At 36.6% G+C, this 17,998-nt stretch overlaps 2 protein-coding genes across 8 annotated transcripts in view; one reads left to right on the plus strand and one right to left on the minus strand.

Moving 5' to 3' along the window:
* LOC117181824 (RUS1 family protein C16orf58 homolog) overlaps positions 1-6,656 on the plus strand; it is a 22,196-nt gene extending 15,540 nt beyond the window's left edge. For all 4 annotated transcript variants that reach the window (XM_033374814.1, XM_033374816.1, XM_033374817.1 and 1 more), the window contains exons 5-9: positions 4,083-4,195; positions 5,585-5,781; positions 5,865-6,130; positions 6,270-6,402; positions 6,481-6,656. In XM_033374814.1, the coding sequence (XP_033230705.1) occupies positions 4,083-4,195; positions 5,585-5,781; positions 5,865-6,130; positions 6,270-6,402; positions 6,481-6,554 (783 nt within the window). In that variant the 3' untranslated portion in view covers positions 6,555-6,656. The remainder of the gene's footprint in view (positions 1-4,082; positions 4,196-5,584; positions 5,782-5,864; positions 6,131-6,269; positions 6,403-6,480) is intronic.
* LOC117181826 (RWD domain-containing protein 4) overlaps positions 1-17,765 on the minus strand; it is a 25,457-nt gene extending 7,692 nt beyond the window's left edge. Inside the window, exons 1-5 of one of the 4 annotated variants that reach the window (XM_033374821.1) lie at positions 17,366-17,762; positions 15,018-15,127; positions 14,744-14,936; positions 7,274-7,355; positions 6,661-6,954 (exon numbers count right to left, since the gene is read on the minus strand). In XM_033374821.1, the coding sequence (XP_033230712.1) occupies positions 6,944-6,954; positions 7,274-7,355; positions 14,744-14,936; positions 15,018-15,127; positions 17,366-17,542 (573 nt within the window). In that variant the 5' untranslated portion in view covers positions 17,543-17,762 and the 3' untranslated portion in view covers positions 6,661-6,943. Of the gene's footprint in view, positions 1-6,660; positions 6,961-7,098; positions 7,356-14,743; positions 14,937-15,017; positions 15,128-17,365 lie in introns of those variants that run through there. The other 3 variants (XM_033374820.1, XM_033374818.1, XM_033374819.1) reach the window with 3 other exon arrangements.
* Between the last annotated feature and the right edge of the window lie 233 nt (positions 17,766-17,998).

Below are 17,998 nucleotides of genomic sequence, written 5' to 3' on the forward strand. Positions count from 1 at the left end.
TAAAAAGGATTAAATAACCACTGCATGGTTCTACTGGGATCAACAGTCATCTAAAAATGACACCGGCTCCCAGTAGAACCGCGGCAAATCACACCCTTGACCATATCTCACGACCGTGAAATGAGTGGTCACAGGGCACAATGTAATCACAATGAGAGGCCGGCGAAACCCTTCTGTGTCTTAAGGAGATGAGGCGATCCAAGGATGACACCTTCCTGCATCCATCTCTCAAGTGCCTTGGCATATCTTTGGCACGCTGGTATCGTTTTAAGGTTACGAACCAGTGATAGCTTCACACCTCCGGGAGCACCGATCACACGGACAATTACTTTAACCGAACATTTTGAGTACAGTCGTTGTGCCAATTACTTTGATCTTGGAAGCAATTTTGAAGGGCTAAGTGATTTTTCTAATAGAAACAACTAGTTTTGACCCCGGATTTGAAAAGAGCGGAAAATTTTACGTATACGATTTTATATTGGTCAAGGTTGTTTCAAGGGCAGATGAAAGTCAAATAGGCGAAAATGGCATAGCGAGCAATATCTCAGAATATACTTTACATATAGAAAAATGTTTTTTGAAAAAAATTGTAGGAGACAATAGGGAGCATGAATTGGTACCAAAGAACTTGACCTTGAATGCGGTTTTCAAGGTAGCTTGAAGTAAAAGTGAATTTTTTGTAATGGAAATCCCTATTTTTGAACTCGGATTTGGAAAAGGCGGAAAATTTTACGTGCAAAATGTTACATTTGTCAAGGCCGTGTCATTGGCACTTGAAAATCAAATATGCAAAAATGACTCAAGTTCTATCGATTCAAAATTGAGAAGCTTCTACCGTGTATTATGGAGGTCGAATAAACTTTCAAAGATTTATTAACAGACCAAGCATGGACGACTTTAGATTTTTTAAGTTCATAAACTTCCTATTTTTAGCGCTACCCAGGAACAACGACGTGAACGTAATAGGATTATGTTTCCTTTGGGGTGCTGGTTTAAAGTGAGTCCCCTTGCCTCGCACTACTCCGGGTGCTTGATTAAAGTGAGTCCCCTTGCCTCTCACTACACGAGGTGCTTGATCAAATTGAGTCCCCTTCTCTTTCAGTTCCCGGGGTGATTGATTACTGTGAGTTTCCTTGTTTCTTACACTTAATCTCACAAATATTCATTGAGTATGTGCTCGAAGTGACCAGCGTTAGCTTCAATGCACAAATCAATTCTCCGCAGAAAATATGTTATAGTCGAAAGCAAAACAGTATGTGGGATGGCTGCACAAACTGTTCGTATGGATTCCATTATATCTTCTCGTGTCGTTGGCGACTCCTCAAACACAACGCTTTTCAAATAACCCCAACGGGGCAACGGAATCGGATCACCACATCCAATCCATCGGTTTGGGTATCTTCGATTTAGAAATGCCCTTATGATCCGCGAGTGAAGTGATGGTGTACCATCTAATTGCACCCACATTCTTGTTCTGTTCTCGAAATCGACATTTTCAAGTAAGCCAGGTAAATGGTTTCACAATAATTCTAAAAAATTGAATGGATTCACAGTGTCATCGAAAAAATATGGACCAATCAGATAGCCATTCACAATTCCGCACCAAACATTGAGGCTGAAACGATGTTGGTGATCAGCGGTTCTGTAACAGTGTGGATTAGTATCTGACCAAAATGGGGGTTGTCTGTTTAAAGCTCCAGTTTTTTTAAATTTAGCCTCACCAAAAAACATAACGAATGTGAACAACTCACGATGATGTGAAACCCATAGACTTAATATAGGCTTAATGTTATATGATAACCATGATATCTGAGAGCCTTTAGGATCCTGAGAACCGTTGATTTTGGTATTCCTGGTTCTCTTTCAATTTCGCGAGAACTAATGTAAGTATTTAGGTGGATCATAGCAAAAACTGTTCGGCTGCGGACGTCATTGTCACCGTATTCGAGACATTCGTGTATGGAAAATATTCGGCATAAAGTGCGACCGCATGGGCATAAACACCACGACACTCTTCTAAAACCATATTCATGTCAATAATTTCATTTGAAGGGTAATCAGCCATTTTAGATATTTAAAGCGATTCATATGAAGAGAAAACACGATAACCATACGTTCAGAAGCGCTGATCGTCAAGTCCGATCCAGTCGGCTTCTCGAACGGGAATGAATGCTTGTCTGTCCTGACCGATCGAAGTCTAGTGGTAGGCATTTGTTTTTCTTTAGCGCGGTCGACTGAATTCACACTCCATCGCGAGGCATTTGTTTCCCTGATATTCATGCTTCTTTCCGGCCTCATTACGCGAGATGAGTGTACCTTACTTATCGCAAAAAATGAATTCATGCACATGTGAGAAGGATCCTAATCGGCTTCATTTAATTTGTGGTGACTACTTTTTACCGTTCAAATCTAGGGGTTTTCATTACAAAACATTCACTTCGACCTTCAATGTCTATATCTTTGGTACCAATACATGCTCCCTATTGTCTCCTACAATATAAAATATTAAGCTGGACCAATCAGGAGCGCCGTATAAACAGCCGTGCGTGCGTGAGCGCTAGTCCCAACACAGTGGTTTTGAAGAGAGCGCCGAGAGAACAGCGGTCACTACATTGCATTCGACTCCCGCTCACCCACGCACAACTGTTTATCCCGTGCTCCTGATTGGTCCAGCTTACATATCTTATTACTCAAAAACTAAAACTTCAACTGATTTTTGGAAAAGGAATTTTTTATTTGTATACAGCCATAAAAGTTCGGACACTTGAGTCTGGGACACTCTGTATATATGCTTTGTCAAGTTATTAATAAAGGATGTATATTGTCTGTATAAAGTAAGGGATGGTAATCTGACTGGCGACCCCCAGGTGGTGCATTCTGGGCATACATGAAATTACTTTGGCGAATGTCAAGAATTAACGATCGAGAAGAAATATTTGTCCATCTACTTAGCGTCAATGGGCATTGTAACTGGGAAATTCATGAGAAACTGTGTTTTTAATGGAATAATGATTTAGTATTTGTCTCTGATTACACTATTGCGTATAAATTATTAGGCCATGACTACAAATTCAATTGGCCCCTCATTATTATGGAATTGCATACATACGAGGGGCCTACCAGTTTTTTTAACTGAAGTAATTCTTCGATCATTTCCTTATAAATATATATTTAATACTTGAATATGAGCATGATACAGGGAGAAAATGGTTGATGTACCACGATTACTTCCTTTAAAAGAAGTTTTACGAAATTTTAGTAATATTTTGATCCCCTTATAATCAACATAATTACATCTTGAATTTTTTCAGAACTCTTTAGTACCCTCTATAACATAATTATATTTTAACCATCAAGATAGGTTAACCCGCTTTCAACAAAATGTGATTTTTTTAGTTTTCAACATCTGTTTACAACTTTTGTGAAAAAATGTTGCACTTGATACTTAGAGTAAATTCATCTTATACGGGTAGCCAATTACCCCCGTGACATGGATCACATCCGAGCGGAGGCACCCAGACCATGCTTATCCATCTACGGCCTTTACCTTTTGAACACATAAGCCTAGAAATTTTGAAAAGTCCTAATTATTTTTGGAGTTATTAACATTTACAAAAAGAGCATTGATGTTTTTCTACAATGTGTTTGTTTCTAAATACACATTGCACTTAACTTAGACTTACAGTGCAAGTCCGATAACTTTCCAACTTCGGGGCTGTAGGGGCGGAAAATTCCAGGAATTGCGGACTTATCGGATGCCACTTCTAGTAGCATGATATTAGGTGTGCGCGTGCGTAAATCATGGGCGCAAATCATTAGCAAAATAGCGCACGTAGTGGGAAACCACAATTAGTGTGCGTGCCTTACGTGTGATGACGTTTTAAGGGGCATGTACACTTATCGGACTTCTACTGTACTTGGCACAGAATTTAGTCAGCTTTCGTACTAATATAGGTAGAAAAAAATGTCAATTGTATTTAGTAAAAACTAATTGGAAATTAACCGAACCGATAATTTCCAAAAGTAATATACATGTGAATGCCTTTTTTATATTTTTAAATATACGATGGTAATTATTTTAGGCGTTACAAGGAAATATGGCTGATGTTTCTGCAAAAGATGGCAGTCAAGAAACACTTGTTAATTTAGTTGCCTCGATGCTCGGGATATGGATAATTTCGCATTTGCGTGAAGAGTAAGTGTGCATTAAAATAATAAATAGAAGATATTGATTTAAAAAATGATTATTGAATAAGGCATAATTTTATAATATTCTATAAATTCTTCGGTAAATTCTGAGCATTCGAGCTCTTCGATGGGTCCTAATAAAAAAACCTGTGTCACGCGAGGGGGGGGGGGGGTCAATTCAAAATCCTCTAACTGTACCGGACCTCTTTAAAAAGAACGCATCTGTAGCGTGCAGATTCTAAACCTCGTAACTTTACTGAGCCCGTTTAAAAATAACGTAGCTCGATTTTTCCCTTTTTTCAGTAGAGCTCATTTTAATCGTCACAATTCTGTTTCGTTTCAAATCGAAATGCAATCGACGGAAATATGAAGTACTGCATGGTTTTGAAATATTACAAACATTTTTTATATGATTCTAATACAAGTTAACCTATAGTATGAATGATAAAAAGCCGATTTGGCCTATTTTGCTGTTAAAATAGGCAAGTAGAAACATTATAAATATTTACTTCTGCTTAAATTTATGAACAAACGCAGCTCAAATTTTTTGAAACATACACTCTCTTGCACTGCTACGGTTATGCCATAGACAATATTGCTTTATATCATTCATATTATAAGTTATCTTGTATTAGAATCATATAAAAAATCTTTGTAATATTTCACAAACATGTAGTACTTCACATTTCCGTCGATTGCATTTCGATTTGAAACGAAACAGAATTGTGAAGATTAACGTGAGCTCTACTGAAAGAAGGGAAAAATCGAGTTACGTTGTTTGTAAGTGGGCTCAGTAAAGTTATGAGGTTTAGAATGTGCACGCTACAGATGCGTTGTTTTTAAAGAGGTGCGGTACAGTTAGGGGATTTAGAATTGACCCGCGTAAGATAGGTGTTTTGTATTAGGACCCATCGACTTCAAAGTCTCATCCATATTATCCCGAATTTTCCGTTTCAAAACAAAATAATGATTACATTTTTTCCTCTTAAACGTATTCTGCAGTTTCATATCGTAACAAAAAAAAATAGAATAGGTAATGAAAAATGTTATCCAAACAAATTATTTATTTACTTTATTATCAAAATGAAGTCATTGTATGCAACTAAGTAAAAACAGATTTGAATTAATTATTATTATTAACATGAAAATCCGTCTTATTGAATGTCACCTAACTCATCTTCCTGTAGAAGATTTTATAGTCCAATTCGATTTTAAAGTTAGTAAAATATAAAATTAAAGTGCTGATGTGTCACGAGTCATATAGTGTAATACTGTAGTCCCAGCGTACATTTTCTCTCTATTGTGAAGCCTGCATTTCTTCAATTTTGTTTACTAATTTTATCGCAACCAAAAATTTGGAAGACACTCTTATAACTTATTACAAAACAAATTTCAGATTTTTCATCCTCCTGTATGCTTTTTTAGTATTTGTACACCTCTTCGCTAACTATTCTGCAGTAAGAGCGTTACGGTTCCATTCGATAAACGAGAACAGACTTTCTTTAATCATGATGATATATGATGAAGAAAAACGCATTCCTACTCCAGATGAGGTCAATAAACTTGAACCAGTGTTCTTTACCCAAAATTTAGGTGTGTTTTTTATTATTATATCATATTCATTAGAATGAAGGAACTTGTTCATTTTGTATTTATGCCTTATTTTTCATTTTTAGTTAAAGCCAAGTATGGATTCCGTATAAAAATGGGTTGTTCCTTTCAAAATGTATCGCAAGTAATAGTTCCGAATGAAGGATATATTCGTTATTTGTCTAATTTCATTCGCCGGGAAAAATTTTTTGCGTGTATGGATGTTGGCCGAAATACTAATTGGGTTTTCTTGAAAAAAGAAGCAAACTCAACCGACGCAATCAGAGCATATTTATATAGTTATTGCATTGGAAGATACTTTTATGAATGGTTTCCTGAATACAAAAACAAGGTTAAAATTTAGTAAAATATTAAAGATTAAAATGACGTATTTTTAATGTTATTAAGGATCATAAACTATAATAGGCTCTGAAATTGAATTCAGCATATCTAATAAAAATACCTTAATTCATAAAAGGTTTCAATTACAGAGTATTTTTTCATTAAAAAAAGATAATCTGGATGTCAACTGTTTTGGCGAGTCTCTTCTCATCAAGTATCTGGAGTCTGAGGACGAAGTTTTCCGGAATTGCGAAGATTTCATTTCTCAGCTTAAAGAAACAGGTGACTAGGAGTTTTTTAGTTTGATAAAAGTCGTAATAAAAATGCTGAAGATCAGTGTTGAAAAAATCATTTTTTCAGAATGGACAATAGACTCTCATTTTCTGCCAATTGGACCATGGAGGGGCTCTTGGGAGGATGACAAAAGTGTGTAAAAGGGAATAAAGATAAAAATTGCCGTACTTAAAGCAGAAATAATTGTTATTTTTGTACTACAAACTAAACTTATTCAAAAATAAAAAATTTCTATGAAAATATTCACTTGACTTAGACTGAAAAAATAATATCGTCCATAATGTTCCCTTATAGAATTGATGACATTTTTTCAGATCAAGCTCATTCGACGTTGAATTTAATAGCTTTAAATCTGATGAAGAAAATATCGCATTTTTTATCATGAGATGCACAAGGTGCCCATTTTTTTTATAACAAAACATATTTTTTATAAAAATATTCAGTGAAATAAGATGATCTTCAAAAATCTAGAAGTATCTAGTCACTGCACTCTCAATGTTGGCAATGTGGCACTTCAATTTGAAATTGTTCAAAACCCACCTATTTCTAGACGATCCGAAAATACAAAGAAATTTCAATATTAAAATATTAATGTTATTTATATTAATGAAATAATGTTTAATATAGCAAATCTTCCAAAAATGAGAAAGCAAATCTTCCAAAAATGAGAAATAGAAAGTCATGTTTAAGATAAACATGCAGAAAAAATTTATTTTCAACAATTAAAAAAAATATTACACTTTTAACATGTACAAAAATGACATGTAGAACTTGAATTAGGAATCCTGATTATCTTTATATCCAGTTTGGGATAAGTGTTTTACAATATCTACCCAATCCCAACCTCGAGGTTTCTCACCCTTTCCATCTGTACGATTCCATTGCCGCCTCTTTTGCGATTTAGTTAATTGTTCTTTTTTTGGCTTTTTCAAGGTCTCTTCCTGCAAAAACATGTTAATTAGTCGATTATAATTTTGAGAATGATATTTCTGTTATATGGGAATTCTATTTTAAATAAAAACTCCTTCATTTTAAAAAGGTACATATAATTTAAAAAATGGGTAGTTGAAAAGTTTCACCATTTCCGTGTGCATAGCGTTTTTCTACACCCTCACAAGTAAATACATACATGAGTGACATCGTCATTTAAATCGATTTTTATATTGTCAGGTATAAGTCAATAACCCTAAGCCGTAAAGTTACTTACGTATATTCTTATCTTTGACGGCAGTTCATGTATCAACAGATTACTTGACAAGAACGAAACCAAGTTCATAAATCTTCAGACATAAATAAACTTTTCTAACAAAACTTAACATTAATATGGTTAAACTTGATTTTTTAACGCTTTAAATTAATTAAAGTAAATTGTTTTTTGTAAAAAATTCTAAATATAATTTTAGTTTTATTTTCTAACGTGCAGAGCAAAAATTAAAAAGAAAAATTAACATTTTTAAGAAAAGCACTTGTCAAAGTTTCTATTTTTATATGTATTTTAATAGAAAAATGATTATTTTAGTGAAAATATTTTTTTCCTCAAAACCTCTTTAATACGTTTAGCTGAAACCTTCACATTTTGATGGTCAATCTTACAGAAACAAAAGAGTGCATACCCACGAACTGGAAGGATTAACGACTTTTTGGGTATACACAGTACCGTTTCATACCTTAAACGTCCTAGTTTGCAAATCATCATTTCTTAGTAACTTATATCACTAAAGATGTTTTATTTAATGGTGATGTTGCATGGTATAAGATGAACATATTTTTAGAAACTTGAAGCAGTGAATAACGCTGTGGATAATATACATTTTTTTTAGATTTCTAATACTTAAATTTTTTCTCTTTTACGTCTATTTGGTCACATTCAAACAGCTGTGACGTCACTAAGCTATACAACTGAGCACTAATGAGACCACTTTAGCTGCCACGATACTTTTCAAAATTTTGACCAATCAGGTTTCGCGGTCGTCGAGGCTTTATACATGACAGCTGATCGAGCTGACTATTTAAGCTAACTTATCAATGCCTAAACACGAAAAATGGAAAATAAAAGCCGAATCAAGTGGGGTTAAATATATAAACAAAGAATGGATTTAGAAATCAGCGAATATCATAAAGAAGGTAGTTTATTAGTTAAGAAGTGTTTTGTGGCTGGATGTGATTCTAGGGAGGATAAAGATCCGAACTAAATTTTTATTCTTTTACCACAAAACAAAAAAAACACGTCGACAATGGCAGAAGCTACTTGCCACAATATTTCAAGTATTATTCATTATTATTATTATTTGGTAATAATACATGAAAGCCGTTTAGAGACACTTACACATTGAAATGGATGTTTACAAAAGCATTTTCACTTTTTTTTTTAATTTTCATAATTTAGGTATTTCGACTTTTGCCGCGAAGAATAACGTTGCAAACATATGTGACGTGCGCCGATCAAAGGTGACTTACTCTGAAAAGTGAGATTTTTCAGGGCGACCGGTCGAAGTCGACCCGATAGACGCGACTTTTAGGAGAGAGGGAAGACTCACGAAGTCTTCCCTCTCCACTTACCACATTATTCTCATGTATATAGTGGCGTCGTAGACGCGGCTCACTGACGGGGTATAGATGAGACGCGAGATGCAGTGGTGGGAGGTGTTTTCACGCGATCTCGAGCGAAAGCCCGATTTCTCGGAAACTAACAACTCAATTATTAGCAAAAAAAACGCTCGGATTTTTTGTCGTCACATATACCCAATCTATGCATTTGGCGAAAAATGACGCGTATAATAATGAGGTACCAAGAAATCAAAATATCTTTTTATCTCATTTCATGCAAGAAGTCCATTGTAACGGTATGCTATCACTTTCAAATAAGTAGAGGAAGCGTGCATAGTATGAAGATGTCTTTGAATTAATATAAAGGGATTTTTTAACACCCCTTTACTATTTAAACCAGGGAAATGGCATTCCTTAATGAACCAAAACACAAGAGATATTCTAATTAAAATATCGGGGTACGAAATGATAATACGTACGAAATACGACAACACTTGATACTTTTACATCAGAAAACACTGTAGTAGGATTCCGATATCTGAAGACGATCGGATCTCAATTTCTATGATGTGAGATACATAGGCGGTCCGATTCTGTTCCAATCACAGGTCTTTTTGTTTCGAAATGATCATACTATCACTTTGAGATACTACTTCGTGATATATATATATATATATATATATATATATTCGGTTTTGATTGCTCTAGAATCAAACCGAAGGGCCTATGACAAAGCCACTGAATGCGTCCTCGGGTTGCGGATAGAGGGTCCCTGTACCAAGGCTTTCTGCTCCTTGCATGCGGGGCTCTAAAAGGATGGACGAACCCCTTTTCCTAGCTTCTCGTGGGAACAGCAATGACAACACCAAACATAGTTGTAGTAAGTGCGGTTCAAAACAACAGAACGCGCAGGGCTCCCGACAATGGGTCGGCTAACAATGCCGACCAATCTAGAGCTGGGGGAGCCAATGAAAATGGATTCAATGCGATGGATCGGCGGGATCTCGCGACCTTTGGGTGGACAGAGCGACTGAGTCACGACTTGCTAGAGAACTACGATGCGAATGTGGCCCCTGAACGGGATTACATGGCACGGCTGCATGCTCTGTGGTGCGAGAAACAACCCGGAGCTATCGCACTTTTCGCAGCAACTCTCTCAAGCCTAAAGATCTGGCTGAAATGAATGTCGAGCTTCGTGGACACTTTTCCGGAGAATCTGACCTCTGGGCTATCAATTATTGTGTGTATAATGCAGCGAGAGCTTTGGCCGATGCAAACCGTAAAACAAAACCAACAGTTGATCATAAGACCAAAAGACGAATGCATCAACTTGCCATAAAGATAGGCTGGGCAAGACAGTACGCGTCCCGCATTCAGTGTGTGATTGACTACATCACATCTGGCAGGAATATTACCGCCACGGTTCGAAAGTTCGCGCGCGAACTCCGGACCCGTTATCGCACACTTAACAAGTCAAAGCTGCTGACCATCAGGCAGCATATTGTTGAGAGAATACGAATACTATCTGACGCTAAGAGAAGTCTAGAGCGGAGGGAGAGGTGGGTCAGAGAAAATCAACAGTTTCTCTCTGACCCATCTCGACTCTTCCAAGACAAGGAGGTCGAAGTATTTTGGAGAGAAGTCTACGAAGTGCAGCATATACTGGACGAAGACTCAGAAAATATAAATAGCTTCAAGGAGTTATGTATTGCCCTCATAGCACCTGATAAAGAATGCCCACCCATCATTACCGAGGAGGTGAAAAAAGTATTAAGAGGGATGAAGACCCGAAGAACTACAGGCCAATCACTTGTCTGAATACACTTTATAAGATATTCAAAGCTACCCTAAATAATGAGATTGTTCGGGCAATTGAACCTGTGTAGCAAGAAATTTATGAACGAGGCTCAAAGAAAGGCGTAGCCGGATATCGGGAGAACCTGCTCATCGATAGATTTGCCTGCAAAGATGCAGCATTCTACCAGCGTGACCTATCGATGGCCTGGATTGATTATCGGAAAGCTTGCGATTCGACCTCCCATAGACTTATCGTCTGTCTTTTGGAAATCTTAAAGGTTCATCCGCAAATAGTTATGTGCATAGAGAGATTGATGCCGCTTTGGAAAACCAGATTTGCTATCTCATCTGGAAAAAATCGGGTGATCGGATTGTCGAACGATATACTAAGGAAATTGGAATGGAATTTGGGTTAGACAAATGCGCCAAGGTTTATTTGAAGCGAGGAAAACTTAATGGCATCCCTGAAGATCCTGAGGTCGTTGATAGAAGCGCTATACGACACCTTTGCGCTGGAGAGACCTATACGTTCCTGGGCGTGGCACAGAGCCGCATTTAGGATGTGAGATCTATAAAGGATACTCTCCGAAGTAGATACAAACGTCTCATCCGGCAGATTTGGTCTTCCGAACTGTCGGCGAGGAACAACATATCCGAAACGAATATGCTTGCCGTCCCAGTAGTACTCTATTCATTTGGAGTAGTTCTATGGACGAAGAACGAGCTCAGAGCTCTTGATATCGGGACAAGAAAGGTTATGCACATGAACAAAAGAATGCATCTTAAGTCTTCCGTTCCGCGACTGTACATCTCACGCCGTCAAGGTGGTCGCGGAATATTGAGTCTTGAATGTCTTCACAACAGGATTATTCTGGGTACAGCACATAGAGTTGCAAATGGAAGAGACCCTCTTCTTAAAATGGAGCGTTTCAGTACAAAGCAGTGGAGGGGGCTGCTGAAACACTCGGACTTGACTTCAGTATTAGGGGTGAGCAAAATGCATCAAATCTTATCTATCTCGAATACTCACTCCTGAAAGCTCGGATTAAGAAAGCACAAGAGAAAAACTTTCGTGAACAGCTCCTCGATAAAAGGATGCACGGTATCTTCCACAGAAATGTGAAGGATCAGTCAATGTCTTGTGAGCTAACGTTTGCTTTCCTTAAATCGCCCGGATTGAAGTCTGGTACGGAGGGTTTCATTTTTTGCATGCCAAGACGGTGTCATTTCCACCTTAACATACCGTCGCCACATTTTGAGCCAAGACATTCCTGATGATAGCTGCAGGGCGCGCCATGCACACCACGAGCGTTTAGCTCACATACTATCTAGTTGTCCAACTCACGCGGGAACAACCTACATTCAAAGGCACAATGCGGCACTAAGAGTGCTTTATTACCATCTCTGTCACTCTTACGGCATTAACCTTAATATCGCCCCTCTAAATGCTCCTAGGGAAATCGAGTCAATTTTCGAGAATGGGAAGTGCCGCATATACTGGAACTTTATACTCTCGACAATTGTTTCTGTTGCTCACTCGAGGCCTGACACGGTTCTTCTTGACTTCGAGAAGCGAACCATGTTCGTTATCGAGTTTTCGGCACCAGCTGACAAAAACATCATAGCCAAGGAGAATGAAAAGAAAGAGAGGTATCGAGACCTCATAAGGGATTTGCTACGATTGTACCCAGAATATTCTGTCAAACTAATCGTCCTTATCATCGGCCCCTCTTGGAGGTGCCAAGCTTTCACTGGTTAGTAGCCTGAAAAGCATCCCTGCGTGTGAACAATATGCTAAAACATTCGCGGTAAAAATTCAGAAGGCGGTCGTCCTTAGGTCGCTCCGTGCCCTCAGGGTGCACGACTTTTGCCGGATCGTCATATTGATTCCGTTACATACTGTAACCACCTATATCACGGTCGTGAGACGTGGTTGTGGCTGAAATTTTACCGCGATTTCCCTGGGAGCGAGTGTAATTTTCCAAATTGGCACCCGCTCGCGGCGAAATCCTGCGCTTGTCCTTATGACAAATTTTTAAATATACATATATTCTCATATCAGATGGCGCTATCTTCAAGGTCAGAGACAAGCTCAATCGATCGCACGAAATAGTCTGATCAGTGAATCAGTCCCATCGGCTTCAAGCATCGGAGACCCGCTACTGTTCGACGTGAGCTCGCCATCGTACTTATTCGCGAGTGCCTTCCCGCTTCGAGTTAACTGGCGTAACGTCAAGAAGTAGTTACATCGATAGGCCGTTAGGGTACAGCGCTTTACCGCGACGTTCCTGTTTTGTCATGCCTGAGCGAACCCCCTCCCACAGCTTCTCTCATTCATCCCAGAGGTGTGGCGTAAATTCTAGGAAACATTAAATCCATATTCGAATGTATCTTTGATTCGTGTAAAGTTTAACTGACAAGGTTCATTTCTGTTGTATGGAATCTTTCACCTGGAATCGATGTGAACTTTATCCTTTGTTTTTTCTGTGCATATATTACACATAGTTAACGTACATACAAAAATGTATCTGATGCGAATTCACACAAGTGTGCCAACAGTCATAACTATTGGGATTGTAAAAATTAAAAACGCGGATCATCAAAAACGGTATAATTTTTTGTAAAAAGTATGATGGTTTTTCATCTTATATATATTTTTTCTTTTTTCTGATTCTGCTAGAATATCACGTGCTTCGAAACCTGTTGCTAAGTTTATAAAGATAAGTTAAAAATGGCTATAATAGCGGCGATTTTTCTAAAAATATTGAAAATCGATTTACTCACAAACCCCAATTTTTTTCGATTTTTCTTCCAATTCGTCCTAATGTAAAAAGTAAATTACATGATGGATTTCCCTGTGACCGCGCCTTGAAGGGAACAATTTTTTGTCTGTAAAACAAAAATTCACGTTTTTGCCACAAGGACACGAGACAATAAAAAAGTCAAAGGAACAACATTCATTCTTGTTCCACGAACACGTTAAACCTGTTGAATTAAGTTCTTTTTTTCCTCTGACTTCTGACTATCATGTGGCATTTTGGCAAAAAAAAATCTTTTTCTCCAAGACTACCATCAAACTTACACGGAATATACTCTTTAAATTAGAACGAATATATAGAAAAAAGCAAGAGAAAAAAAACGGTGTGGTTGTTGAGTAAATTTACTGAATATTTCTAGAAAAACCGCTGCCATTTTGACAATTTTGAACTTTAAAAAAAAGGTTCAACGGATTTTGAAAGAGAAATTCTATCAGTATCAGAAAGAATAATATAGACATTAGATAAAAGAAACCATCACACTTTTACACAAAAATTTTACCATTTTTTATAATCCGCGTTTTCAATGTTTAAAATTCAAATACTCATCTTGTAAAATTTTTTTTGTCAAAACCATAAGGTATGTGTCGTCTTCCTTTATTTGAAAAACAACATATTTGAGGGACAAATGGTTGTGACTTGATGAGACTGCTTGCCTGCGTTGAAATTAATTCAGTCATTAGTCTAAGATACACTAAACAAGAAAAGCTAATATTCTGTTTCAATTAGTTCCTTATAATTCGAATATTTTACAACAAATGAAGGACTTGAAATTTAAAGACTCCATATATTTTCCCATATAAAATCCGCTTAAATATGAAAAAAAATGAAATTAAATGTACAATCTGAAACTTAACTTCACTGTCACTCTATGACATAAAAATCCTTTGAAAAATCTCAAAAGAAAAGAATGTCATACGAATTCTTGTAAGCAAATTTTTAATTAAACCAATAAAAGTAACTATATCAAATTTTCTAAAGTGTTCCACGGTCGCGGTGTAAAGTCGTTTAATATCCCTATATATAAATCTAACCACATAAAGATAATATGGTCACTTTTACATGTAAACGCGCACAATATAATAATTAGTTTAAAAGTGTATACTGAAGATTTTGCTCTCTTTCAGAGATGAAAATCATGAGTTCAAAATTCATTTTTTTTGCCATACCTGAGCTCCAATGGAAATTTTAAGATTACTAGTTTCTGATTCAAGTTGACTAAGGGTATCGGGTTGAGCTATCAACAGCTCAGCTAAACTCTCCTGGACAGATTGGAAAAGCGTGTAAGTCATGGCACTTCCCAGCCACTGTTCAGCTTCAAACTCAACATGAGCAATTACTTTATCTTTCACTTGCTGCACACTGTGTATCACAATCAATTTACGTTTAATAAAATCAAGATATACTGAAACTGGCTCGATCACGAATTATTAATATACTCACATGTGCTTATTGTAAAACGTGTCTAGGTTAACAGTCGGCTTTTCCGTCGGATAATTAGGACCCCACGAAATCTCCAGTAAAAACGACTTAATGTCATTATCCTCTCCATACTAAAGAAAAAAGGTAAATTAGTTTTTAGTTATTTTATTCCTTAAATTCTCTCAACTAATTTTAAATAAGTCAAAATATTTGAGTAACCTTTTGAACCTTTCTTATTTCACGGTGGTTACTGAAATCTAAGGAAAAAATTATTCCCAGGTTTTCTAGCATTTTTTTCTGGGCATTCAAATTAAAAAATTGGGAGCTTTTAAAGCTGAAACATTTTTATGAATATATTCAAACTTAACTGCAAATTGGAGCCTTCACTGCAAATCAAAACTGAATTCATGTATTACAAAGTCAGTAGTTTTAAAGGCATGCTCTTCGGTGACCACGTGACCAAACTAGTCCCCGGTTATGAATCTTTTTTTTGGTGTTCACTGTGTCCACACGGATTGAGATATCATGTTTAAACTTTGACAGGTAAAATAAAAAGCACTTAAGAACGTTTTTATACATCAATATATTAGTAATTTTAAAGAAAGTTTATTTATAAATTAATAGAATAGGAAATTGCCATTCGAGTTATACCACTCTGCGGATCATTCTAAACCTTGAAAAAATTAATATAAGCAATAAAATTTTCAAATTCGTTGCAAATCAACAAATAAATATCTGCACACACGTAACATATCATTATTTTTTGGGAATTTTTAGCGATTTCTAACGGAGCAAAAAGAAACTTTGAACGTCGATAAAGTCGAGATCAAGTGATAAGTTCATTCATGAAATTTTTGTGTAAAATGATTTTCATTTTTTTGGTCCTAAAAATAAAAGATAAATTTCAAATTGGAGAATATCAACGCCAGCAATGTGCTAAAATTTACTCGTCGGAGTTCTCCAACCAACTTCCATAATTATTGACGTTGAATCGATCAGCTGATAACTATTGTTGACAGTGACCCAACCAGCGGGACTCAGCGTCGGACTTGCCTTGTCTTTCGCCCCCGGGCGAAATTTTATTTTTGTTCTTAGAATTGTTTCACACCAGCACAAAAAATCCACAAGAATATATGACCATTAGAAAATTTTAATTATTTTCTGAAGGTTCACATTTCTCAAGATGAGACTTGGACGGATTTTGGAGTATCACGTTCTAAGATGTTCCTTGACTTAGTCACGTGATCTCGACTTTATCGACGTTCAAAGTTTCTTTTTCTCCCCACTAGAAATCGCTAAAAATGCTCCAAAAATAATGATAGATTACGTGTGTGTAGATACTAAATTTTTTATTGGCAACGAATGTGCAAATTTTATTGCTTATATTAATTTTTTTAAGGTTTAGACGATTTAGTCCAAAATTTGTGTCAGTGCTCCATGCACGCGAATCAAACAATCTGAAATGCATCAAACCAAATATTATCTGCAAAGTGCTATAACTCGAATGAAAATATCCTATTTCATCAACTTATAAACTTTTTTTAAAATTATAAACATATTGATGTATACAAACGTTCTTTAGTGCCTTTTATTTAATCTGTCAAATTTTAAACACGCTATCTCAAACCTTGTGGACACAGTGAACACCAAAAAAAATTTCATAACCGGGCACTAGTTTGGTCACGTGGTCACCGAAGAGCATGCCCTTAAGTGCAAGCATTTAATAATATATAATTTCAAAACAGTAGCTTGACTGAATTTATGCATTGTCCAAATTATAATCCTTCAATCAAGTTATTTAATTTCGATTTTAAATACTTCTATTAAACTCTTCATCTTTAAAAATAGTGTAATTATGAAGGTTTTAATATTAAACAATTCGACCTGAAACATTTTAAAGTAAAATTGCAAAAGCTTTTAAATTGAAAGAGTTATAAGTGACAATTATTTTAGGTTTTGTAGACGTTACAAATTGAAAACTGTGTTCTACTGACATTTCTTCATTCTACAATGGCTCAAATTTAAATTATGGAACTTTTAGCACTTTTGACGTTGAGTTCAATTCAGACTACTTCCAATTTTTAAACATTACAGTGTTCGATTCAGTTTGAATAATTTCCGATTTTAAATCTTTCATTTTGCAATGTTTCCAATTCATAAATTTGAATGCCAAGATTATAAATTTGGAATGCCTTCAAGTAACTCAATTTTTAGCAAGTGATAATGTTACTAATTGACTGGAATTGTGAAATTTATATTTTTCACGTGCATCATATTCAAACATTCGGGCGAATTTGACACGGCAGCAAACGCATTCGGCAAATAAATAAATGTACTGATGTTTGAAAGTAAAATATCGAAAATTATGCCTTGTATTGATATTTGGTTGGCGTCAGCTGTTTAAAGGCTGGGTCTCCCTCATATATTGAAAGTAAAACTTCTCGTTCCTCCTCTTGTGCTTCTGCATCACTCATTTCTACTTCAAAGCCTGATTGTGTTTGCTTAAATGCGACAATAGCTAATTTACACACTAGACACCTCTGCATACGTCAAATGAGATCTTTGAGGTTATAAACCTGTCCATGTCGATGTCGAGCAACTAACATGTAGAATCACGAAGGAATAGTTACAGGGTAGGTCAACTCCCATAGGAAAACACCATGATCTAACCAAGCATGGTCCCGGCAATTCGGTGCCCAAATACGTTCGACTTAGAGTGACCCGACTTTCCCCACCATACTCGCTGCATTGGCGCGAACGGAAGGGCAAGCCTCGGCACCCTGTAGTAAGGGACGCGCTAATCGGGCAGCTGACTGCGGATTGATCGAGCGACAAGAGAGAGACACTTCCGTTCCAAATCAAGATACTATACCAAAATTTACTACAGCTTCACGCTTCGGTACAGTGATCCCAGATCTGAAACGAGACGTGGTCCAATACTATGACACGTCTATGTCCGTGTGAATATGGTAGGAGACGATATAAATGCCTGGGTTGCGCGC

This window comes from Belonocnema kinseyi, chromosome 10, assembly GCF_010883055.1.
Source record: "Belonocnema kinseyi isolate 2016_QV_RU_SX_M_011 chromosome 10, B_treatae_v1, whole genome shotgun sequence".
Taxonomy (NCBI): Eukaryota; Metazoa; Arthropoda; class Insecta; order Hymenoptera; family Cynipidae; genus Belonocnema; species Belonocnema kinseyi.